Source organism: Zosterops lateralis (genome assembly GCF_965231275.1).
Source record: "Zosterops lateralis genome assembly, chromosome: 28".
NCBI classification, from domain to species: Eukaryota; Metazoa; Chordata; class Aves; order Passeriformes; family Zosteropidae; genus Zosterops; species Zosterops lateralis.
This window is the reverse complement of record NC_139788.1, coordinates 386,330-412,135: the sequence shown is the minus strand read 5'-3', so window position 1 is coordinate 412,135 and position 25,806 is coordinate 386,330. Positions and strand designations below refer to the sequence as shown.

The following is a 25,806-nucleotide window of genomic DNA, read 5'->3' as shown; positions in this document are numbered from 1 at the left end:
CTGACATTTTGGGGTCCTTCACCACCCACAGCTGAAGCAAAGCCCAGCTCCCAGGTGGGCAGTGTCCAAACCCCTCTGCTCTGGCCCCAAAGACCCTGGCTGGCTTTTCCATGCAAAACCTCTCCTCTTGGAGCCAAGTCAAACACCTTCCCCTCTTGGCACGGTGTGCAGAGCCCAGCCAGGCTATCAGCAGTTATTAATGCTGGAAAAACCTGAGATCAAAACAAAAACAACATTTTCCCACAGAAAAAATTCAATGTCCAACCCCGTCCTGTGCTCAGGTAAAGCAGTGCCACTAATTAGGGTTAAATCCACCCCTGTGCAGCCTTCAGCCAGCCTTCCTCCAAATGAAAAAGCCCCTGAAAGGCGTGAAATTGGGCAAGGACAGGTTTGCAAATAACCTCAGCTTCTGGAGCTCGGCGATATTTGATTTCAGCCAGAGAAACTCAAACCAAGAGGGACCTTTGCCAAATGCTCTGGCAACGGGGCAGCCAATGCAGGGAATTCAAGGTATTTGTGTCACAGCCTTTCATTTCCTCTTGCTGTGGGAGCAGGGAAAGGGGAAATTCTGCACCACCACCTGCATTTCTGTGACTCTGAGAGGCTCCAGCCAGGCCCACTAAATCCTCTGCCCTGTGTGGGTGCATTTCAGGTGGCCTGGAGGGCGTGAGGCTGTTTATTTGTGTGTGTTTGTGTCTCTGCACTCTGTTTGTTGGAGCAGGCTGCACTTCCCCTGGCATATGCCTCTGTGGCTACGTGCCTGGCTGCGTGGGAGAGCTTCCCGTGGCTTTTTGGTGCCATTCCCAGGCAGCTCCAGCAGCAAAAGGCACGTCGGAGCTGCCTGGGAATGGCACCAATTTCCTCTGCAGCGGGAAATTATTAGACAGCAAGGGAGGGAATGGGGAAGGGCTGAGCAAAGGGTGGTTTGCAGAAAATAATCCAAATGGGCAAAGAGGGTGTTTTTGGTGGCTCCTCCCAGACGGGTGGAAGAGAGGGGACAGGGGGGTTTGGGGAGGGTGAAAGGGGGAGCCACAGGGTCAGAGTCACAGTGGAGGTGTCTCGTGAGTTTCCAGCCTGCATTTTATTCTCTGGGGGTTTAAAGGGGTTCTTCTCACTGAGCCTTTTCTGGCAGCTGAACCAAGAGGCATCAGGAGCAGCAAAGCTCCCTGCCAGCCCCTGCACGGCTCCCAGGAATTCCCATGGCTCACAGGAACTCCAGGCCCTTGGCACTGCTGTCCCACAAGGCTTTTCCCAGTGGAAAGGTCCCCCAGTTCCTCCCACAGCAGCTCCACACAGCAGCTTCCAGTAAAATGACCAACTGGGATGGTCAGCTCTGCATCCTGACTCTGGGATGACCAGCTGGGATGGTCAGCTCTGCACTCCTGACTCTGGGATGGTCAGCTCTGCATCCTGACTCTGGGGTGACCAGCTGTGATGGTCAGCTCTGCAGTCCTGACTGTGGGATGACCAACAGGGATGGTCAGCTCTGCACTCCTGACTCTGGGCTGGTCAGCTCTGCAGTCCTGAGGGAGCCCAGGGCTCCTGTCCATTCCCAGCCCACCAGGCCATGGGGCAGCATCGTTCCCTCCCAGACGAGGGTCCCTGGGGGTCCCATCCATTACACTCCTATCAATGCCCTCCTCACTTCATTTCTTTAACAAATCTTCCCTGTGCATCCTGGTGGAAACAGCCCAGAGATAATAACAGTAGATATAGGTTGACCTATGGGATTCCTGGAGTGATCAAACTGTCAGATAACAGAATAAATCTTTCTCGTGGGCTGGGATTAAATCAGAGTGTTGGCTGCTGTGGCTTCTTATTTATTTGTGTTCTCTTAAATTGCATTTCCCTTCCCCCCATGAAGAGCACTGGCTGCCTGCAGCTGTAAATTACTGCAAACCTTCTGGTGAGTGCAGGCACCGAGTCTCTTAACCTTGCAAACATCTCCTGCTTCCCTTAATGGTCTCTGAGAGCTCCAAGGAAGGAGAAGGCGAAATGGAGAACATGATTTGATGGGAAGTTCATACCTTGGCACTGCCCAGGAGCTTGACCCGGTCTGCCAGCCCTCAGTGTGGAGCTGCTGGGTGTTTCATGGCCTTGGATTCAGGCAGCATTTCCCCTCTGCTTCCCCAGCCTCCTCCTGGCCTTGGTTCCCTGGGGCTGGGGCTGGGCTGTGCCTGCAAACAGCCCTGGGGAGCTGGGAATGACAGTCATGGAACCACAGAGTCATTCTGGCTGGTAAAGACCTGTGAGAAAAGGTGGAACAGGTGTCCCAGAGCAGCTGTGGCTGCCCCTGGATCCCTGGCTGGGTTTAGGAAGGGAGAGGGGCAGCACTGAGAGATTTTCTGAACGTGCACAACGAACCACTGGCAAATTCCCCACCTTGCTTTACCTGCTTTACCATCCTCCAGCCCAGCAGCAAATGGGCATTTCTCAACCCACTGGCTCCACCAATGACTTTCTTTGGAACTGAAAGTCCTCCCGTGGCTTTCTTCACCTGCTGGGAGTGGAAAGAAATTGTCACTTGGCCATTGACTCTGAAATGCAGAGAGTGTGACATGGAGATGTGGGTCCATCCATGGAGATGTGGGTCCATCCATCCATGGAGATGTGGGTCCATCCATGGAGAGGTGGGTCCATCCATGGAGATGATGTGGGTCCATCCATGGAGATGTGAGTCCATCCATGGCAATGTGGGTCCATCCATGGAGATGATGTGGGTCCATCCATGGAGATGTGGGTCCATCCATGGAGATGATGTGGGTCCATCCATGGAGATGGGGGTGCATCCATGGCAATGTGGGTCCATCCATGGAGAGGTGGGTCCATCCATGGAGATGTGGGTCCATCCATGGAGATGTGGATCCATCCATGGGGATGTGGGTCCATCCATGGGGATGTGGGTCCATCCATGGAGAGGTGGGTCCATCCATGGAGATGTGGGTCCATCCATGGAGAGGTGGGTCCATCCATGGAGATGTGGGTCCATCCATGGAGATGTGGGTCCATCCATGGGGATGTGGGTCCATCCATGGAGAGGTGGGTCCATCCCTGGAGATGTGGGTCCATCCATGGAGATGTGGGTGCATCCATGGCAATGTGGGTCCATCCCTGGAGATGTGGGTCCATCCATGGAGATGTGGGTCCATCCATGGGGATGTGGGTCCATCCATGGAGAGGTGGGTCCATCCATGGGGATGTGGGTCCATCCATGGTGTTGTTGGTCCATCCATGGAGACCTGGGTGCAGAGCCATTGATGGGACAGTCTGACTGAGCCCCCATCGTGTCCATCACAGATCCCCTGTGGATTTTAGGGCTGTTCAGGAAGGGGGAGGTCAGTTAATCTGCAGAGACACCTCAGAGCACAGATAAAGTGCAGGTTAAAGCTGCTTTTCCACCTCTTCCACTGGGAACACCTTCCCCGTCCTGTGAAACCTCGAAGACATGACACTAAAAGGAAAGTTAAATGATTAATTGCTTTTTCAAAACCGTGTCCTGGAAAAAAAAATCAAATTTTTTAGCCAGAGGAAAATTGTTTTGGCAGCCCAGGCCTCCAGGAGCTGTTGGGGAGTTTATTTTAGTTGACTGAGTGTGCTCACACATCTGTGATTAGACACTCACTCTACAGATATTTTTTGTTAACCGCCTTATTTGAAATTCTCCCCAAACTTCCCAAACAGGATTTTCTTGTCCAAGCATTTGTGTTTTGTATCTCTGCTGAAATACTGCTTTATAAATAGCAAGAGCTTTATCCTGACTCTAACCAACAACCTCAACTTAAAGCTAAATGCATAATTTACTGCAAATTAAACTTAATGGGACTGGAATAATTATGTTGACTTTTGGAAGTACTTAAGGATAAATACATGATTAGATATTTTGCACACCGTGAGGAGATATTTATTTCAAAATACAAACTCTTCCCATCGAGCCTTTGGATGGAGCATTCAGAGGTGACACGAGCAGCATAGAGATTACAGCCCAGTTAAGGCTGCTTAAATAAATTATCCTGCTGCACTCAGAACATGGGAGAGAGGTGGGAAGTGTCTGGAGGAGCAGAGTGTCTGTGCTGCTGGATCGTGGCTCATCCGTGGTGTCCTGGGTTGCAGTGTAGGATGTGCACACAGTATTTATCCCATCCCCATCCCCATGAGCTGTTGGAACCAGGTGGGGCAGTGTTTTCCCAGGCCCCTCCTTTGGGCTCTTCTGCTCATGGCCCATCAATGCCTTGCCCAGGACTCACAGGGAACTCCCTCCAGGAGCTCTCTCTGTTTAATGGGCCATCAAGGAGCCACTGCACGACTCCTCATCCCATTGGGAGATGCTCCCAATGCCCAGGGGGAGGAGCCAAGCATTCCCACCTGGAGAGAATCTGGGATTTGGGACAGGACAAGCAGCCCTGAGCCACTGGATTCCCAGAGGAGCAGAGCTCCCAGACCTTTCTGTGGGATCACTGCTTCAGGAAGAGCCCCTCACCTGGACTGCTCCCCCCACCCTGCTCAGGGTGTGTTCTGACTCTGGCAGTGCTCCTTTGTGTTATTGCATTGATTTTATTTTATTTTTACCTTTTTACCCTTTCTTCTTATTAAATTATATCTCTGACTTGGAGCCTCTCACTCGTTTTGCTTTCAAACCACAACACGTGGGCACATCCCTCTTCAGCCTCAGCTCCCTGTGCCCGCCGTGGGTGAGGAGCCCTGGGCACCCCCAGGCTGTCCATGAGAACAGGGTCATCCCACCCCTGTTGCCCTTGATTTTCTTGCATTCACGTGTTTGAATCCTTGCAGCCTGATTCTCACACTGTTTCCTGTAAACTATATGTATTTTTAGAAATTATCTGTGTGTTTTGCATAGTTCTTCTCTGAGAAGATAACTTGATTGAAAGTAAGAGTGACCAATGGGGTCATGAGGTTGTGACCTCCTTGGGCCAATCCTGGCCTTCTGTAAAAAGTGTATATAAGTTTATATAAAAGTGTATATATATTTTTCTGGGAGGGCTGGGGATGGAGCTCCAGGTGGGACTGTCACGCTGGGAATGGCTCCTCCTGAAGCTCCGGAGGAGGAGAGGAAGAGGAATCCCTGCCCATCAACCTTGGTCATGGCCCTCCATACCAGGCTGGGTGAGATGTGAGCACTCTCCCCTTGTCCTGCAGAGATTTTGGGCTCTCCAGGGGCTGGACAGCCACAGTGGGGCTGCTGAGGACAAAGCTGAGCATTGAGGGAACACTGGCCCCTCTGGGCAGGTGGAGGGGGGTGGGACAGGGGTCCCCACCTCTGCAGCAACTGCTGGGCACCCCCTGAGCTGGAGCTGGACACCCCCTGAGCTGGAGCTGGACACCCCCTGAGCCGGAGCTGAGCTCCCCAACACTTCCAGAGCTGTCAGCCAGGATTAAGGAACAAGCCTGGAACGAGAATATCCAGGTCACCTCCAACAATACCATGACATTGGCTTAAGGAAATGATTACCAGCTCCACCAGGCGTGTGTGCTGCAGATAACAGCACAAAGGAGGCCTGGAGCTGGCAGGCAATTCCCAGTTCCCAAGAGTTGGGCACTGGACATGGGTTTGGATCAGTTACTGACATGCAAAGTGCTCCCTTTCAGCAGCTCTGATCCAGCCAGGCCTGGCAGAGCAGCAGCAGGACCCCAGAGCCCCCAGCCATGCCCAACCCAGCTCTCCTGGCTCTGCACAGCAGGGAAAGGGCTGTGCAGGGATGGGGGGAGCTCATCCCACCCCATCCCACCCCATCCCCAGCAGTCACTCACCAGGACACACTGACAAATCCAAGGTGGGACACAGGGACATCTCCACAGGATGAGCAGGGAAGGAGCTGTGCAGGGATGACGGGAGCTCATCCCACCCCATCCCCAGCAGTCACTCACCAGGACACACTGACAAATCCAAGGTGGGATATAGGGACATTTCCACGGGATGAGCAGCTGGGCTGCTGCTCCTGCCCTGGTGGCTCCCTGGGCTGTCCCTGCCTCTTCCCGAAGGTGCAGGAATGAGGGGAGGAAGGACACTGGTGCCACCCACACCCCTGAGCTCCACGAAACCCAGGGGGCACCACCCACAGAACTGCTCCTTTTTCACCTGAACAAGTCACAATTGTCCATTCCTGGTGGGAGCAGCTGCTCTCTCCCTTCAGACCAGCCCGAGCCCCCCAGGACAGCCCTGGGGACACAGAGCTCAGCCCCAGGGACCCCCCTGACCCCCCACACACAAAGCCCTCCCCAAGGGCAGGACATGATTTTAATTTCCATGATCCCCCTTTTTATTATTTATCAGCGAAGTGTAATTACTGCTTCCTTCACCAGCCTTAATTAAAGATGAAAAACAATCCTGACAAGTCAATTAGATTTTTTTTTCCTTGGTCTCCATTAAATTAAGACTCGAGTGTTACTGGAAGTGTTTCATATCACAACACATTTAACTAAAGGCTTCGTAATAAATAAATCACTGAAGACAATGCAGCAACTTTTCCTGAAGGCTCTTCTTACAACAGAATTCCATTTTCCAGCTGGGAAAGGCCCTGGGGCTCTTTTTTTCTCCACATCACCTCTCCCAGCACTGGGGAAGCTCCAGCAGCTGGTAAAGCTCTGGAATCCCAAGGTAACCCCATTTTCTCTGTGCTTTGTAGGAACCTGGCCCTGCAAATCTATTCCCAAAAATCCCCTTTTAAAAGAGAGAGAGAGGCTTTTCTGCACCTCAGGGCTCCCCCCATCACAGCTCCCAGCTCAGAGCCAGGAAAGAACTCCACAGGCCATCACAAATTTGGAACATTTATTTATGCAACTGATTTTTCTTAAAAGGAAAGAAAAGCAAAAAAAAAAAAATATAATAATAACAAAATAATTTAAAAAACCACCAGAGAACAGCTGGATGTGCGTGGTACAATCCACATTGGATGGTCCCTCCCCTCAATCCCACTGCTCCATCCTCCTCCAAGGTGGAGCTGCCTCGTGGTCCCAAATCCCTTTGGCACCAGCTCTGGGATGCTGCCAGCTTTTAGGATCACTTGGACTGCATATGGACAAAATTGTTCCAATTTGGTTGGTTTTTCTTGGGTTTTAATTTTTTTTTCCTTTTTTTTTTTTTTTTTTTTTTTTTTTTTTTTTTTTTTTGTGGTTTTGTTTTTATTAAAAAAAAAAAAAAGAAAAAAGCACCACTCCAATCTGTAATACCAATAAACATTATCCATCTTAAGAACAGTATTTATATTTTTTTATATATATAGATTTCTATATATATATAATTTCTATGTACAGGATGTCCTTGCCTCATGTCAGAGGAGCATCTCAGTAGGAGCTGGAGATGGGTTGGGTTTTGTAGCACTTGGATTTCAAAATCTGCCCTTCACCAGAGATGCCATAAAAACCCAGAGACACCCAGCAAGGAGGTATCAAAATAAAATAAAAAGGAAAAAAAAATCCTGATTTTTAAAACATATATACAACTCCTCCAGTCTCTGTTATTCTCTGTAGGACTAACTGGGGTTTCAACTCTCCTCCTTTTCCTCTTTCTGGCAATACTTTACCCCTGCAGAGCCCTGGGGGATTTTCCCTCCCTCTGGAGCACAGGGAATATAGGGGTGGCCCAGGCAGCAGCTCCCAGGCCTGGAGAGCCCCCAGACCATCCCATCCCCACAGATTTCAGGGGCTCAGCTCAGCCTTTTTAATACAAAACCAAACAATTTCTGCACCCAGCACGCAGCCCCTTCCCTGGGACAGCCTATGGGGAGGTATGGACTGGGAAAAGGACACTAATTTATCCCAGGGTGGGGATAAACACTGGTGTAGCCAGGTGCTGCTGTTACTGGACCAGTTTGGGGTAAAAAAAGACCTTTTGGTGACAGGACAGAATGGGCACACGGCAGGTGAGACAGCAGGGAGGGCAAGAAGGAAGGAATGATGTCAGATAGCCCTTGGAATAAGTTATTGTCAGGCTGTGAATCCCCCAGGGAGGAGGTGGGAGAGGCAGGGGTGTGGGCTGGAGCTGAAATCCCCAGGACACAGCAGTGGGACATTGTCCGTGGGGACAGAGGGCAGGGATGGCTCTGCCTGCTCTTCTCTACCCTTGGAAGGTGGATGGAAACACCTGGGTTTGTCCTCCAGCATGCAGCCATTCCAGATGTGCAGCCCCTTAATGATTCCTTGGGGAGAATTCCCGGGGCAAAGGGATCACCAGCCCCAGGAAACCAGGGCAAGGAAGGTGTCCCTGCCTTTGGGAAGAGGGGCTGGAGGATGGGGGAACATGGGTGGGGGTGAAGGATGGCAGAAGGATGAAGGACAGGGTTGCCCACATGAAACCTCCACCATCTGGAGGAGAGTTTCTCATCTGCTCTGCTCCATCCCCATCCCAAAATTGATGGTGAAGGGCTCTGCCTGGCCCCCAGACAGAGCCAACCTCCCCTCAGCTCCCCAGGCAGAGCCCAGACATCCAGATCCCTCTGGATGCACCTTCCCGAGGTAATTTACCTTCCCAAGGTCAAACGTAACTTTATTACAACCAGGCTGAGAGCAGAGTCCCCGTAAATATCACAACATCAGGTGGAAAAAGTGCCATTCCACACCCACCTGCAGCAGGATGGAGCTAAAAACCATCAGGTGCCTTCAGCCACCAGCCTGGTGGCACAGGAGTGTGGGGACCTTCCCCTGCCCAGCCCCAGCTTTGGCACAGCCCAGCCCAAAACTGATTCTCCTGCCCCCACCAGGCCCAGCAAAAGCCAAGAGCATCAACAGGAACTGCCCAGGGGTGGCATCCAGAAAAGTATTTGGGATGGACCCAAATTTTGAGGATTTTGCTCCAAATGCAGTGACGCACAAGGGGAGGGTTAAAACAGCCCCGTGGGGCAGTGCCTGTGGGACACCAGGAGAAATTCACTGTTACAGATGGAGGTGTGGAGATGCTGAGGAATCATCCCCTCAGAAGCTCTGCAAAAGCACCCAGAGGGTCCAGGTCAGTCACTGCAGAGGGACATTGCACGGCCAGTGCCCCCCACCCCTCCTGTCCCTGTCTGTCCAGGGCTGGAAATGCAAAGGGTTGGAACTCACAGAACTACAACAGGACCAAACTCATGGTGCCAACGGGCACCAACTCAAGAGCTCCTGTGTGGGGTGTCTTTGCTCTGGCTCCAAACGAGTCCCACCGAGGGAAAACCTGCAGCAGCTCCAGGCTCCTTGAGGAGCAGCTCCAATCCCACACACACACAGAGAGAAGAGCAACATCTCCCAGTGTCCATCCTGCCCTGCTGGGAAACAGCCTCAGCTCCTTCTGGCCTCCTCTTCCTCCCCTCCAGCAGCTTCAGAGACCCACCAGCACCGTGGGGCCGCATCCTGCACACACCAACCCCGGGCTGGGACTCCAAGGATCAGGCTGGGACTCCAAGGAACAGGCTGGGACTCCAAGGAACAGGCTGGGACTCCAAGGAACAGGATGAGCTGTGGGATCCACCCTCTGGGACACACCCAGGGCAGGCAGGAGAGATGGAGAGCGGCCAACACATCTCCACATCCTTTTCGTTTTCTGGATCCCAAGAGTTTCCTGGCGGGTCCTTTGCTGTTTCTCCCTCCCCACCCCGAGCAGGGACACAGCCCCCAGCCAGGAGTGTGGCTGGCCCGGCCCCTGCAGGAGCCCTTGCTGCCCCTCTCGTGGCCAGGTGCTATCTGGTCTCCAGGGACTCCAGGTATTCCAGTGCTATGTCGTAGCAGAAATGGTACTGCTCCTGTTTGGAGAGAGAGGAGAGGGTGTTACAATCCCGAGGGAAATATTTCCTGAATTTACCCCTATCCAAGGAAAAACACATGTCAACAGCCCTAAGGAAACACCTGTCAGGGCCCCCTGACAGTTCTGCTGAAGCCACAGCCAGGAAAACTCCACTCTTGGCGAACAACACCCACTGCTGGGGTGCCCCAGATCCCTCAGCCCCACACACACTGAAATCCAGCATTTTGGGGACACAGAGCACCTTCACCTGCCCCAAGGCAGAGACCAGGACTGCAGCATCCCCTCACTGTGAAATTGCCTTTATTGATCACCTCAGATAGAACCAGCACTGGGGGCTCAGCAGGCACATCACCTCAGTGACTGACATGTGTCAATCAAATGGTGGCAGAGACATGGAAATGATGGAGTCTGGGGTCACAGGTGTCTGCAACAAAACCTGAGGCAGGAAACTGAGGAGTTTTTGTTCCTGAGTTCAGCAGAGGCTGGAAAAGGGGCAGCACCCAGGAAATATCCATGGCTGGAGTGGATGGAGGTGCCTGCCCTGGCTGCCAGGACATTCCTTTATCACAAATTCTCTCCTGGCAGGACTGGGCTGGCTCTCCCAGCTTTTCCTGAGACACACAGGGATGGTGCCAGCATATTCCCACCTTCACTCCCCATCAGGTGTGCAAAGGGAAAATCCACAGTGGGCGACTCCTGGTTTTATAACAAAAATCCCTGAACTGGGGCTCGTGTGGGCAGACTCACACATCCCTGTCCTTTCCATGGCCTGTTCCTGTGCTCTCCTTGTACAACTCACAGCACAAAAACTTCAGGAGAGCCCTGACAGTGGCAATGCCCATCCCATGAGATGCTGCTCCAGTGACCAAAATCAGCCAGAGTTGGGGAAAAAAAACCCTAAAAAAATCAGGATTTTGGTGCTGCCGCAGGCACTGGGACATCAGGTGGGAGCGCTCTGGGTGTGACAGAGGAAGGAGAGGGGAGAGCTCATCTCCCCAGATCCTGGCTGCAGGGTGGGGATTGGAGCCTGAGCACCGGCACAACAATCCTGTTTTCCCTCCCACACAGGTGGGCAGCCACGGGATCCCAGGTGGGAGCAGCAGAGGGGGAGAAGGACTTCAAAGCCAGGAGCCTGTGGCAGCCCCGATTAAAAGCACACATAATGCTTTTTGGATTAAGGAAAGGGATTGTTTCCATTTATCATCATATAAAAATAACCCCTGGGGGCAAACAGAGGGGGAAGAGGCACAGGCAGAGCTCTCTGCAGGCTGAGCTCTTACACCAGGCCTGGATCTGGCCTCCCGGGGGCTCTGGGAGATTGAGATTCCCAGAATAGCCAGTTCAGGTTCATTTGAGGCGGGAGGAGGCTCGTGTCCTGATGGGAAATGTTGCCTTTTTTTTTTTTTTTTTTTTTAATACCTTTGCAATTTAGCCCAATGGGTCTGGTGGCTTCATGCCTGTCACATCATCTTTCCATTATCTGCTCCCCTCTCCCCTCCCTCACCTTCCCCTCCGCTTTTAATTCCTAATGCAAATAACATCCCCTCCTCAAAACCATTTCATTCTGCAACTCAGGGATTTTATAATCCAGACAGGGCAAACATTTCCAGCTGACTTGCTTTTAAAACATCGTGAGGCACCTGGATCCCTCCACCACGGGGATGGACACAAACCCAACTCCCTCCCCTGTTCCATCATCAGGGGCCTGAACTGGGTAAAGGGCTTTTTGCTTTGCCCTGCTGCCAGCTCCAGCCTCCTCCTCAGGACACATCACTCCATTACTGTCCCCTGCAGTTTGTCCTTCTATTCATTTCACTCCAAGTGCTCGTTCCCTTTGACACTTCCAACAGGAGTTTATCTGACTCCACACCAGCACTGCTCCCAACGCCACAAACCTTCCAAAGACCCCATGGGTTAATATGACTCCTGGGGAGGATTTACAACAATCCCAGCACTGACTCTGAGGCCGTGGCAGGACAAAAACAAGTCCAAGGCTGCTTTGAGGAGCTGCCTCACTCCCCAGCCCGTCCCATCAGGATGCCCACAATGCTCATCAGGATTTGGGGTGGAGAAGGCAGTTTTGCGAGGTGAGCATCCCCAGCACCTCTCTGCCGTGCTGGGACTGGCAGCCAGGGTGGGTCTGGTGCTCACCAAGGTCTCCACCATGTTTGGTTTGTAGTTGCGGAGGGTCTTGGCAGCGAAGAAAACATCTGCCATGTTGTGACACTTGATCATCTCCAGGATCATGGTGGAGGCACAGAAGGTGCCGCTCCGGCCCCCTCCGTTCCTGGGGGGACAAACACACACGTCAGTGCCATCAGAGCCCCTTCCTGCTCCCTCCAAGTCTCCCTTTCTCCATCTGACCCTGGGATGTCCCAGAGCAGGGACCAAGGGACTGAACCTGCTCCACGGGGGGGCAGGACAATGATCCTGCCCTCCAACCCTCACAAGAGCATGAAAACATCCTTTTGGGTCACCACAGCTGGATCTTGGACATTTGGGCTCAGCTTCCAGCCCTGCCCTGGATCAGCTCCTGGTGACCTTGGGGAAGCTGCCGTGTCCCTCCTGCCCCGTGCAGGGTGACCCTGGGCTGGGGACATGGGGGTGCTGCTGCCTGGAGGAACCCCCCACATCCCCCAGGGGCTCTGGGAACCTCCCCAAACCCTGGGCTGAACCCCTGTCCCCACACCAGCACACCTGCAGCCTGACAGCAACGGGAACAGGGGAGAGAGGAAGAGAGAACACAGTGCCGAGCTTTATAAAGCACGTTCTCGACTTATCCTTCAGCTAACGAAGATGGACAAGCCTGCAATTAGTTTTTGATTAAAGGCTGGCCTGCTGTCTCTCCCCATCTGTGAACGTGCTGGGTCCCATCCCAGGGAAACAAGGTGTTTGTGAGCCAATCCCACTGGGAGGACTGGGGTGGAACCCATCTCCAGACTGGACAGGGCTCGGAGAAACCTGAGGTGTCCCTCCCACTGGAATGAGACAAGCTTTAAAAGGTCCTTTCCCAGCCAGATCAGTCCATGATTCTCTGTTCCCCCCACCAGCAAGTTGTGGGAGTGGCACAGCTCCTGCCAGGTCCCTTCAGAGCCTGTTACACACACGGGGACAGGGCTGGGACCTCTGCCAGGGGTGGGGGACACAAAGGGCAAGTTGGCGTCACCCCTGCTAAGCATCCATCTCATGGAGGAGGTGACCACAGCGTGGGTCACCCAAAACTCATGTTGTTTGTGGCAGAGGAGGCCCCACCTGGGGCTTGGACAAAGTGACCCCAAGAGGGCTTTGTGGAGGATCTCCAGGCAGAGCTGTGGACAGGGAATATCTGGAGACATCTCCCCCCCAGCAGAGCCTGCTGCTCCCCAGCTGACACTCACAGGCAGTGCACCACAGTCCTGCCATCACCACTTTCCTTCTGCCACCTCTCCACCTGGGCCAGGAGGTGCAGGAAGGACTTTTTGGAGTCGGGGGTGTCTCGGTAGGCTGACCAGCGCAGGTACTGGAAGTGCCGGACCATCAGGTGCCCCTCCTGCAACTGGAAAAGCAAAACTGGTCAGCTGCAACACATGGGCTGCCCTCGTTTTCCTCCACTGGAAGTTTGATGGAGGGCAAGAGGGGTTTGCCCTGCATGGGCAGTAGAGGCAGAGAGGAAAACCCTTTCCTGCTGCTTTAACAGGGATGGTTCAGCCCTGGCCTCCAGCTCACACTCATTCCACCAGCCCATCCCATCCAGAAGAACTCCACTGGCTTAGTTTATGTGACCTCGCAGACCTTGGGCTGTCTGTGTATCCCCAAAAAGCTGCTCCCAGGCCCCTGAGCCTCCCCAGGGCTTCTCCATCCCATCCTTCTCTTTGCACGCCCAGGATCCGTGGGATGTGGTGGCTGTAAACCAGGAGCTGCTGAGAGGCTGCCACGGAGGCTTAATACCTGATAATCTGGTTAGTTTGGAAACCTAATCTGGTTAGCTGGATCCAGCAGGAGGAGGATTACACCCACGGGGCTCAGCAGGGCAGATGTGGGACTCCTGTTCAGGAGCACCTGGAGCATCCCCAGGATGGGATGGGATGGGATGAGACCAGAGTCACCCCCTCCAGACACAGCCTGGGGCTCACAGCTCGTGTGTGGGGAGCACGGGGAGGAGAAAGGGGGCTCAGGCACAGATGGGGAGCACTCAGCTCTGGAAGGCTCCGTTCACCCAGTTTCAGGTGCCTGCTGTGTGTGATGAGGGCCAGAGCTTCACCCAGCAGGACCAGGTGTTCCTGTGGGGGAACTGCTGTTCCTGGGGACTGGAAGTTTGGGGCTTTTGGTGTCCCAAAACTCCGACCTGCACATTTCAAACAGAAGCTTTCCTGAACCTTTTTGGGAGTTGTGATGTGAGCTGGTGATGTGCCTGTGATGGGCTGGACCACCCCAGGCTCCAGTTTTTGCTTCCATCTGGAAGGCAGAGGAGGAAAAGGAAACAAATAAATGGAGTCAAAACAGAAGAAAACTCCTCTGACAGCCTGGGAAGGCAAGTTTTGGGATCTGCTCTGAAGGGAGGTGAGAGCTCTGGAGTGCTTGTGACAGCCCCAACGCCCGTCTCCATTCCAGCAAGGCTTGGCACAGAGTGGCTCCCTGCATTTCCCAGCCCTGCCCCAGCAATCTGCTCCCTGGAGGAATCTCCTCATCCATCCAGAGATTTCCATCACGCTGCATTTTAATTTAGCCCAGAGTATATTCTGCCACCTGAGAGCTGAGCATGTTTGGTGTAGGATTTTGTGCTGACACCCAGGAAATGCCAGATGCTCCCTCGGGGAGCAGGAACCAAAACCCTCTTTGTGTTAAGAGTTCAGATAATCAGGATTTATCTCCTCTGGCCCTGGCCACCCTGCTGAAGCACCTTCCCAGCTGGGCTGTCAGCCAAGCCACACATTCCTTTCCAAGCTCCCTAATTCCCATCTGCCCAGTGACCTTCACTAGGGCACTGGCCTCACTCAGCCTCTTGGCAACCATCAGGAGTTTAGAGACCCCAGGGACGCCACCTCCTCCCAGCTGGCATTTCTAGGTAAATCAGCTTTTTCTTTCCATGTACAGCTCTGCACACCACATCCCTGCACTTCCTCTTCTTTCAAGGCAAGTTTAACCAGACATGCAACACTGACAAAGGGCAAAAATCCATGTCAGTCTTCTCATCCTGCAGGGAAAGGGCTCTGCTGGTGCCAGGGGAGTGTCCATCCCACGCTGCGTGTGTGGCAGGGCAGAGATGGACCTTCAGGCAGGAGGAAAAAGGTGTTCCTGCAGTTTTCTGACACCTCCCAAGGAGCTGTGAACCCCAGAAAGGCTGGATGGAGCAATGGCAATTTTACAAGTTCCTCTCTGGCAGGAGGAGGGCTGGGGCTGCCTCCTCTGCAGAGGCTGAGTTAGACCCCAGCAGTCAGAAAAGGATTCTACTGCTCTCAACAATCCCCTGAAATGCTGAAGCCAGGTGGGGTCAGGTTTCTCCTCCCAGGTAACAAGTGGTAAAGAGAAAACAGCCTCAAGCTGCATCATGGGAAGTTTAGATGGGGTATTAGGGGAAAACTTCTCCACCAAAAAAGTTGTCAAGCCCTGGCACGGGTTGCCCAGAGCAGTTGTGGCTGTCTCTGGATCCCTGGAAGTGTCCAAGGCCAGGCTGGACGGGGGATAGTGGGAGGTGTCCCTGCCCATGGAAGGAACAACATGGTTTTGAAGATCCCTTCCAACCCAAAATACCCTGGGGTTCTGTAACCCACACACATGCAGCTCACCCGTGTGACGTTCTGGACTCGGAAGAGCCGGGACACGATGTCCTCGTCCGCCACTCCCGAGATGTATTCCACCTCCATGGGGCCGTACTGCTGGAGCCCGGGCTCGGGCCAGTACTGCAGGCAGGGCTGTGGAGAGAAGCACAGCTGTGACTGGGAATGCAGGCCGGGACACGGGGAAGGGCATCAGGGAACACCTGTGAAGGGAGCGGCTGGTGCTGGACATGGAGGGGCTGCTGGCACAGGGTGACCCCAGGGTGGGATGGTGACCCCAGGGTGGGATGGTGAGCCCAGCGTGGACCATGATGCCATTTCTCACTCAGCACAACAATGGCTGGAGAATCCCCCAGGTTATTGAGGAATCAGAGATGAAAGGTCAGGCCCACCCCCAGCACCCACACAGCCCCCTGGCATTGCATGGACACAGCAGTTGAAACCTCCAGGAATGGACACTGCTCTTCCAGGGGGATGCAGGATGGGCTGTGCCCCAGTTCCAGCACAGACCTGATCCTGCACAGTGACAGAGCAGGGCTGGGGCTGCTCCCAGTTGGCTCTCAAGCCCTGTTGGCTTTAGGAGCCACTCAGCCACCAGCAGTGACAGCAGTGTGGGATGTCAGTGCTCCTCATCCCATGGCCAGGACATCCCACCAAGGCAAAGCAACTCTGGGGAGCAACTCCCCCTCCCCGTGTCCATCACGGCGCTGATGGATGGCTGGGCCCCTGGAGCATGGGTGAGATTGTTTTCACAGTGTGACAGCTGGGAAACCAGCACCGACACAAAATATATGATGTTTGTCACCACACTTTCACAGGGCATTTAGCAACGCAGGTCAGCCACGGCCTGGGCCCAACTGCACGGCAAATGTGTCTCAGGAATAATTGGTTATTAATAGGGGCTATAAATCTCCCAGATCTCTGAGCCTTCCAGACTCAGAACTATAATTTGGATATTAAAACTTCCCTTGGCAAGGCGCAGTTCAAGTGAGGGCTGTACCCTCAAAGTCACCTTTCAGAGCTGCCTGCTGGAAAGGTTGATTTATTACCTGTTGGTCTTACACCAGTAAACACTTAGGATCCAGCTAAATATTGTAACCCAGACATCCCTGAAGAACAGGCTCAGGCAGGACTGAGTAATGAGGAAAAAATGGCAGAGGGAAGGGGAAGGGATTCTGTCCCTCTGCCCTGCTCAGGTGAGACCCCACCTGCAGAGTCCTCCAGCTCAGGGGACGCAGACCTGTTGGAGCAACGTCAACACCAATGGAACACCAACATCCATTTAATGCCAATGCCAGCTCAAAGCCAAGGCAACACCAAATACAACACAAAGCCAAGGCAATGCCAATGCAATGTCAACACCAATGGAATGCCAATTTATTGCTAACACCAACTCAAGGCCAGCTCAAGGCCAACGCCAACTCAAAGCCAACGTTACACTAATGTCAACACAACCTCAGTGCAACACCAACACCATGCACACGCAGGCTGGGCTGCTGTTAACACCTCTTTGGCTAAACACCTCTAACTGCTGCTTAACACCTCTAACTGGCCAGCCCTGTGCTTACAGGGGACAAATCCTGAGTGCTGCAGACAGTCCCGTGTCCCCTAGCAGAGGAGAAACTGCTGAGTGAGCAACACAAGGGGCCGGGGCGCTCTCAGGGCGACGGGGACAGAGCAGGACAAAGCCAGCTGCGGGGCCAGCCCAGTCTGCAGGGCAGCAGCACTCACCCAGGCAGAGTTGGACTGGTTGAGCTGGTTGAGCATGACGATGGAGGTGCAGCCGTAGTCGTAGACCAGCCGCCAGAAGTCCGTGGTGGTGTTCTGCAGCGGGTGCAGCGTGACGATGAAGGCAGCGCTCCTGGTGTAGCTCTGGGGAGAGGAAACACCAGCACCAGTGAGGACACGGTGGTGACACTGGAGCCGCTGTTGTCACACCCCAAAGAGTCAGTGCAACCAGGTGAGTGGGAGCAAAACCCTCTTCTGCATGGCTGAGCAGAGCTGGTCTCCCCAGCACAGCCTCAGTCCCTCTGTGCCCTGGTGGTGGGAAGAGCCAAGTCAGGATGAAAACACCCAAAATTTGCTCTCACAAGAAAGAGTGTTTTGCATAAATAATTAGGGGAAAGATGCCACCTTTGAGCCAAGAACAAGCAGGAGCTGTGGCTCCCAGAAGAGCCCAGACCTCAGCTCTGCATCCTGGCCCTGACTGGAGTATCCCCCATGGCATCACCCCACCACCAGACACCGAGAGCAGCAGAGACAAACACTGACCTGGGCTCAGTTTTGGTTTTTTTTTTTTTTGTGGGGAGGAAAGAGAACCCCAAAGAAAAGATCCTAGAGACTGCAAGAAGGAAGTGAGAGGGAAGGAAACTACTTTTTCTTTGGCTTGTGCTTTGAACAGGATACATCCCCCTTGGTCATCCTGCTGCTGGTTTGCCCAGAGACAGCTGAGCTCAACACTGCATCAGGCACACTTAAATTAACACTGATGGGCTCAAGCCCCTTCAGACACAGAATCAGCACAGCTCTCTGCTAATGGGGGTCCTCTGCCTGCTGCAGAACCTCCTGACTGAGCTCACAGAAATGCCTTTATTGAACAATTCCCCAGCCCTGTGCATGGGCAGCAGCGACACCCCAGCGCTCACTGAGAGTGAAGGAAGGGCATGAGAGCAGCAGGGGGAAAGAGATTTCACCAGGTGCTGCCCAGGCTGGCCCTGGCACCCTCCTCTCTGTCACAGGTGTAGGTGACAGCAGGGTGTGGAGCAGGGCATGGCTCCACTGGCACCAGCACCACTGACGGGGGGCACAGGCCAAGCTGATCTGACAGATGGACAGACTGACTGAGCAAACCACTTTTGGCACTTAAAGAGAATGAGACTTTACTTTTTTTTTTTTTTTTTTTTTTTTTTTTTTTTTTTTTTTTTTTTTTTTTGCCAAAGAGGGAAATAGGTTTTATCCCTTCAGCAAGAATTTCATCCAAAGGGCTTTGTCTGTCTATAAAAAAAATATTTCATTCACTGACCCTTTAGCAGAGATTAAGGGAGGCTCAGTGATGCATAATGATAAAATGGACATGAAAACAGGAAGCAAGCTGGAAACAAAACTCCCATCCCACTACAAGAGCCACTCTGCACCACCAGCAGCCCACTCTGCTTTACAAACTGCTCTTGCTGTGGGAGCAGGAATTAGGGAGATGGGATCTGCACAGAGATCCAGCCAGATAAATCACCCACAGCAGGGAAGATATATGGCTTAGCCTGGTGCCAGCACTCAGCTGTGACCAGGAGGGTCTGGGGAAGATGCCTGAGGGGTGGGGGGCTCTGTGCTGCCCATGCAAAGCGTTTCAAGGAAAGGGAAGTGGGGCTGGTGATGAATGACCCCGTCCCTCAGTCTGGGCTTGGAGCCTGCGGTATCCTCTGCTCTGCTTTGTGACCATCAGCCATTAGGAGATGGCTTTGTCACCACCAGGTCCCCTCTGACTGCACAGGGGGATGTGTGGTGGCTCTGGGAGCAGCTCAGAGCACCTCCAGCTGCGTCAGGAGGAGGGGCAGAAGGATCATGGGGGGCTGGCAGCACAAGGGGGGCTTAATGCTGCCAACCCCCCCAAAAGCTTCCTCTCCCTCCCCTGCTCCACTGTCACTGCAAAGTCCTCAAGTCTCTCAGTGCCTGGCTTGGGAGAGCAGGGGGAAAGCTCTTACAAGGTGCTGCACAGGAGTGCAGGACCCCATTACACCAGTCCCAATCCTTCCCTCCCCTGCACACAGCTGCCACGAGCCTTCCTGCCCTGGCGCAAAATGAGGCCGTAAATCCAAAACCGAGCAAAGTTTTGCCACGAAAAGCTGCCTGAGCCCAGAGAAGCAGCCCCCTCCCCTCGCCAGGGGACACTCACATCGGTTAAGGCCGCGTTGATGTAGTTGTTGCTGTCTCCATCCACAGAGATGAGGAAGGGAAGGCATCGGTCGGGCGGCAGCACGTCCATGCTGCGGTTGCGCTCGCGGTTGCGGGGCAGGAGGGCGATGCTGCACTCCTCCACATCCAGGTGTGGGGTCACCGAGTTCAGCGTCTGCAGGTGCACAGGGCCCCCCCTCAAAGCCCTGCCTGGCCCCAGCAAGGCCGGGCACCGGGAGGAGGAGGTGCAGAGGTTTTGGGGCGCTCACCTGGAACTCCTCCCGCAGCTGCGAGGAGTTGCTCTGCGGCTCTATCCTCACCATCTCCTTGTAGGTGGGCTTGAACTCGCTGGCAGGGATGCTGGTCTCCCCACACAGACAGGCCTCCAGGATGGCGTCGTGGATGAAGATGTACTGCTCCTTTTGGGGGAGAGAGGGGACAGGGCTGAGCCTCCAGAGCTGGCTGGTGACGGCAGCCCCGTGGCTGTCCCCGACACCGGCTCACCTCTGTCTGTATCATGTTGATCCTCCGTGAGCAGAGGGTCTTCACACAGTTGTAGATGTCCACCACGCCCTCACACTCGGCCATGTCCAACATCACATCCAGGACGATGTAGCAGCCCGTCCTCCCCGTGCCAGCGCTGAGGATGGAGGGGGAAACAGCAAACACATCCCCAGTCTGTGCTGACATCCACACACTGCCCAAAAGGCTGCTGGGCACCGAGCGAGGTCTGTGTGGGCAAGGGCTCAACACACAGACCCTGCACCAGGCAACCCCACAGGACATCACACACCCCAGGAGCCTGGTTTAGCCTTAAACCTGCCCAAACAGCCCTGCTGCAGCCTCAAAGATGTGTGATGGTCAGGCTGCGGGTGGGCACCCATGTATGAAGTCCATTTTTAATTTAAGAAAGCAGAACACATGTTTTTTGCAACAAAACTGACAACTAAAGTGCCAACAGTCCTCTGGGATCCCAGCCCAAAAGCACCGAGGAGGGCTCAGCTCTGAGCCCTGGGAGGGCAGGGAGGCTCCCCAGGCGTGAGCAGGTCTGAGTGCCCCAGGGAGACCCTCAGGGTGAGGCTGAGCCCAGCAGGAGCTCAGAGCCAGCCCAGCAGTGGTGACATCCCAGCCCTGGCACGGCTGGAGTCACAGTCAGAGACCTACTGACCCCCATGATGTGTCAGGAACAGAACCACACCCCTGCCCCTTGCCTACAGAGTCTTTTCCAGTGAAATACTAATTCTGGGGGCTGATGAATCACTCATCGTGATTATCAGTGATTACAGGCTACGGGCACTAATCACACCGGCTCTTGAATGAACGCTGATGAGACAGTTGACAGGGAGAAACCAAATGAAAAAAAAAAATAAAAAAAATCCCTCCCACTCATCAGCTCCTCCTGGTTTGCCCAGGGGAGGAAGAGCCATTATCCAATCACATGGGAATGCCTGCTCAGATCACAGGGAGCCACCAAAGCTGCTCAGGTGTGTCACTCGTGTCCCCCCAGCTCCCAAGCCCTGCAGGGACAGCCCTGTGGGTGACCCTGGGAGTGGGGCTGTCCTGCTGCCCCCCTGCCTCTCCATTCAGCCACACCCCACATCCTGACCCATCAGCAGTGGTCGAGCCACCCATTGCCATTCCATCCTTGTCCACTGTCACCAGTAACAGGCTGGGGCAGCCCCAAAACAGTGCTGGTCCCTGCCTGACCCCCTGGGCCAGCCCCAGCCCCTCCTGCCTGCTGCCAGCACCCCAGAGGTGACATTTCACAGGCAGATGCCACTGCAGAGGGACATCAAGGCCAGGTTGGACAGGGGGGTTGGAAGAATCTGGAAGGTGGCCCTGCCTGTGGCAGGGGGGATGAGCTTTGAGGTCCCCTCTGCTGGGAAAGATGGGACAGGAAGGGCTTGTGGATATGATTGTCTGGTGAGAAATACTGGAGATGTAAAACCTGTGAGGGAAATAGAAATGAAGGGCAGCTCTGAGATGTGATCATGGCAGGCAGGAAGACGGGGATGAGCTGGAGATGGGTGGAAGGACAGAAAACAACAGGACTCAGGAATGTCCTCTTTCCATTCTGCCAAAGGCATCAGGGAGAAAACAGATAAAATAATCTTTACAGTTTAGAATACAAAATTACATGGTAATATAGTAGTTCTTATAGGCTGCATGCAAAGTTTGTAGGTTTTGTATCCTGCAGGGGTTGGTCACTGTAAATTAGAATATTCAACACAAAAGGAGATAGAATGTATTGTAACGAGGTGATTGCTCTCTTCTCTTGCTCTTCTGCCCTCTTGTCCTCTCTTGCTTCTCCCCTCTCTCTCTTGCTCCTGCTTTTTCCACCATCTTTTCTCCTACTGTTACCCCGTTTCTACCCCTCCCCTCACCCCCTCTCTCTCTCCCTCTCTCTTTGGGGTTCCCTCCAGCCCAGGCTGGTGGCTGAAGGCAAAGCCCTTTTTACCCACGGCCCTGCAATAAACCCCCGTGTTTCTGGAATATCTCAGCTCTGCAGAGTTCCCTCTCCCTGCCCTCCACGGATGACCCTGCACCCTCCACCCCAGCCTTTCCCCAGGCCCTGCCCTCACCTGCAGTGGATGACCACGGGGCCGGCGTCGGGCGGCGTGGACGCTTTCACCCTGCGGATGAAGGCCAGCAGCCCCGTGGCGTGGTAGGGGACGCCGTGCTCGGGCCACGACATGAAGTGGAACTGCTTCACCTCGTGCCGGGCCGAGTAACCCCGCTGCAAGGGAAGGAGGAGAGGGAAAGGTCACTCAAACACTTGGTTTTTCTCAGGAATCTGTGATTTTGGCAGCTCAGTGTCCAGGTAGATGGAGCACACAGTGGTCACGCGCTTGGGTGGCCCCACAGCTCTCCCTTCTTGGCTGCAAAAGGGTTAAAAACCACCAAGGAGAAAAAGGAGGAGGTGGCAGCAGCCTCAGGTCTCCCTTCCCAGACAGTAATTTGACATTCCTGTAGATTAAGGGGCAAATTGCACTGGCTCCATCTCCAGCTCCCGTGCTGCAGAGTGATGGCTACACCTCCAGCCAAGAGGAGAGCGACGCATCCTCCACCCCACCACACTCACACCAAAATTAAACACTCGCTCACTGTCCAGACAGAGGTGGGACTGAGCCACTCGCCCAGCACGGGGCGCAGAGCCAGGGAAAAGGCAAAGGAAGCAGAGACTAGTGAGCCATTATTGGGTTAAATCAACAGGACACCACTAAATGCCAAGCTGTGGAGGTGAGAGGGGCCCAGGGGCTCTCCCCGAGGCAGGGTCGGGTCGGGCAGGGGCAAGGCCGTACCCTCTCGAGGGCGAAGGTGCGCACAGCGTACTCAGCCAATGTCTCTGACTCCACCAGCGTGATCTTGATGTCCCCGTACATCTCCGAGTCATCCGGCCAGTACTTGGAGCATTTCACCTGCAAGGACAGCACAGGATGGGGGGGTTGGCTCTTCCAGCAGAGCTGGAGCCCCGAGGGATGGGATGGGTGAGATCCTTACCCGTCCCACCTCCACCAGCTTGGTGATCATGACGATGCTGGAGCAGTGCTCCTGCCACACCATGCGCCAGAAGTCATACACCATCTCCTGCTTGGGCCCTGGAGACACGGGAAAAGCCCCCACAGATGGACAGGGGCCACAGGCAGAACCCAGCCCTGGCAGTGGCCCCCTGCCACCATGTCCCCTCTCCTGCCTCTGAGGCACAAACAGCTCCAGAGCACCTCAGAGCCCCTTTCCAGGGCTGTGCAGTGCCAAGGGGAGGCAGGAGGGGTGGGAGCTGCTCCACATTGGAGCCCTCCTTTCCTTTCCTGCTCCTGCAAGGCTTAATCCCACCAGGAACAAAACCTGGCTGTGCTACATCAGGAGCTGAGAGGGCAGGGCGTGACTCACCTTGCGTGGCTATGAAGTGGTTGGACCTGTGGTAGCCCTGCAAGGGAAGCAGAGACATCAGTCCCAGTCTGGGGCACAGACCCTTAGACATTTCCCAGCCACCCAACTGGCTGAAATTCCCTCCCCACAGCCACTGGGCCAGGTTCTGCAAGGCCACTGCAGGAGGAGGTTCAGCAGCCACCCCACAGTCAGCACACCCTGTGCTGGGAGATGCATCTCCTGCACCCCACAGGAGGATCATGTAATGCTGAACCCACACCTCTGGTCTGCACCAAAATCCTTGATCAGCACCTTAAGGGATCCACTCCAGCTGCCACCACAGCACTGCCAGGAGAGCCCCACTCCAGAGCAGCCACCTGGTGCTGGACAGCCCCACTGCCCTCCTCCATCAGAGCTGCTCGACCCTTAACCAGGACATGCCAAAGAGCCCATTCCAGCCAGGCTCCTGCACAGGGACTGTGCGCCCCATGTCTCACAGCCTGCCCATGGCTCCAGCAGGGTTACACCACACCACACGCATGGAGGTGACAGTGGCTTCTCCATCCCCCGTGGGGCTTCTCAAAGGGGATTTTTGTGGGTCAAATTCAACCCCTTCTCTGAGCACACTGCTTTCCATGCCCCAGTGCTACACAGACCTTGTTTTCCCACTCCCTGGACCATTCCCAGGTTTATGGGCACGTTTTCCCAGCCTGCTTCTCCCTGCTGGTATTTAGACCACACTGCTCAGGGCAAGGCCTGGCAGGAGATGGGAGCAGAGAAGGGAGGAGAGGGAGAACAGTCTACTTACTTCTCGGTTAATCCGGATCTTAACGATCCCGTTGGGACACAGGTTTGAGAGAAAAAGATCAGAGACATTAGTGAGGCACAGAGCAGAGGGGGGTTAGAGCCCCAGAGCAGGGCATGGAGAGACAGGCAGAAAGGACAGGGGGACACAGACAGGCTGAGGGACACTGCTTGGGCATGGGGATCAGGCCACCACTGACAGACAACACCCTCTGGGCAGGAGGGAAGAGTGGGATTTGCTGCTGCTCCCAGGAGGTTGGAGCCTTCCTGCACCTGCTTTGGTCTCAGCACCACTGGAGGTGACAGGGGACATCGCTCTTGGGGACACTGCTCTCAGAGGACACCAGGGCCGGGCTCTGCCCAGGTTCACACACACCAGCAGGACCAAGGGGTGCCCCAGTGTGATGGTCCCTTGGTCCTCTGAACTTCTGCATCCCTCACCCAGGGAGAAGGAGATCCACAGCCACATGAAGAGGTGAGGGGAAAGAGGACAGAAAAGCAGAGAGGGAATGAGAAAGAAGGGACAGAGCAGAGCAGAGCAGGAAGGGATGCAATGAGCAGAAACTGCTGATGAACACAAACAAATCAGGCAGCGTGTTCCAGGGATGCACCAACCAGCCCACCCTGGGCTGTCCAAACTCCTCCAAATGCTGCTGGACAGACCCTGAGATCGCACAGGGAGCTCCTGCTGCAGCCCAGAGCCCCCAGGACACAGGCCCTGTCCCCACTTACGTCGATGTAGTTGGCGTTGATGTAGTCAGAGTTGGGGTCACCCAGCAGTGGGTGCAGCTTCACGCGGTGACGGTCGTCTGGGGAAAGGGAACGAGGACCCATCAGTGCCTGGTCACCCCCCAGGGCACCCCAGGCAATCCCTCTGGCCCAGGGATCTACACAACACAGGGTTCTGAAGCTGTTTGGGGGGTCTAAGCCTTTGCTAAAGACACTCACATGTAGAGACATGGTCCTGCCTCCCTTTGGTCTTGTCTTTCTTCTTCGAAGCATCCCAGCCTTCAAAGAAGCTCTGCAAGGGAAGGATGGACACCTCCAGCTGAGGGCAGGGCTGTGGGGTCCTCCCCAGCCCCCAAAGCTCCCTGGGGATTATGACAGGCAGGATGGTCCCTCCACCCCAACACTTTGCTCCTGCAGCCCCAGCTCCACCTCCACAGCACACTCTGACAGCTACACACTCCTGTCGCATCCATAAAATAGTCCATTTTCCAGAAAATTACAGACTGCTTGTTGTTTTTTCCCAGGGTTGGTTGTAGGTTTTTTTGGGTTTTTTTTTCCTAAACCTCCCCAGCTCCTTTCTCTCCCTAGCACAGAACAGGTTTGTGTGTAATAACAGTGACATTCATAGATTGGCATAAGAGGGGGAAAGTGGAAGGAAATTACATGTTTTCTCCCCTCCCATAATATCTGAGTGCTTTCAAATGACTAGTTCCAAGAACATACAGCAGCTTTTCAAGGAGCACTAATGATTATTGCAAGCCCTGGTTTGTCCGATGTGTGAAAGCAGGGGGAGAGCTCCTGTTCCTGAAACAGCCGAGCATTAAACAGTCATTTCACTGGGAAATTTCAATCTCTAGACCTGTGGGACAGCGAGGAGTCAGGAAATGACCCCACTGGCTGTTCTGAGGCAGAAGTTTGTGAAATAACCTGCTCTGTTACGAGTGCTCTGACCTGGCCAGCTGGGATGGACATGATGCTGCCAACAACTCTTGGGAAAGGAATCTCTCCCCAGCATCCTCTCCCCAGAGTCTT

At 54.3% G+C, this 25,806-nt stretch overlaps 1 protein-coding gene across 1 annotated transcript in view; it reads right to left on the bottom strand.

The window, feature by feature from the left end:
* Positions 1-7,058: 7,058 nt before the first annotated feature.
* The window catches only part of PTPRU (protein tyrosine phosphatase receptor type U), a 58,841-nt gene continuing 40,093 nt past the window's right edge, over positions 7,059-25,806 (bottom strand). The window contains exons 17-30 of the mRNA XM_083879234.1: positions 24,994-25,066; positions 24,778-24,854; positions 23,263-23,299; positions 22,873-22,970; positions 22,674-22,790; positions 21,954-22,108; positions 19,876-20,011; positions 19,641-19,790; positions 19,373-19,546; positions 17,215-17,355; positions 15,493-15,618; positions 13,105-13,262; positions 11,879-12,014; positions 7,059-9,725 (exon numbers count right to left, since the gene is read on the bottom strand). Of these exons, the coding sequence (XP_083735360.1) occupies positions 9,663-9,725; positions 11,879-12,014; positions 13,105-13,262; positions 15,493-15,618; positions 17,215-17,355; positions 19,373-19,546; positions 19,641-19,790; positions 19,876-20,011; positions 21,954-22,108; positions 22,674-22,790; positions 22,873-22,970; positions 23,263-23,299; positions 24,778-24,854; positions 24,994-25,066 (1,641 nt within the window). The 3' untranslated portion in view covers positions 7,059-9,662. The remainder of the gene's footprint in view (positions 9,726-11,878; positions 12,015-13,104; positions 13,263-15,492; positions 15,619-17,214; positions 17,356-19,372; positions 19,547-19,640; positions 19,791-19,875; positions 20,012-21,953; positions 22,109-22,673; positions 22,791-22,872; positions 22,971-23,262; positions 23,300-24,777; positions 24,855-24,993; positions 25,067-25,806) is intronic.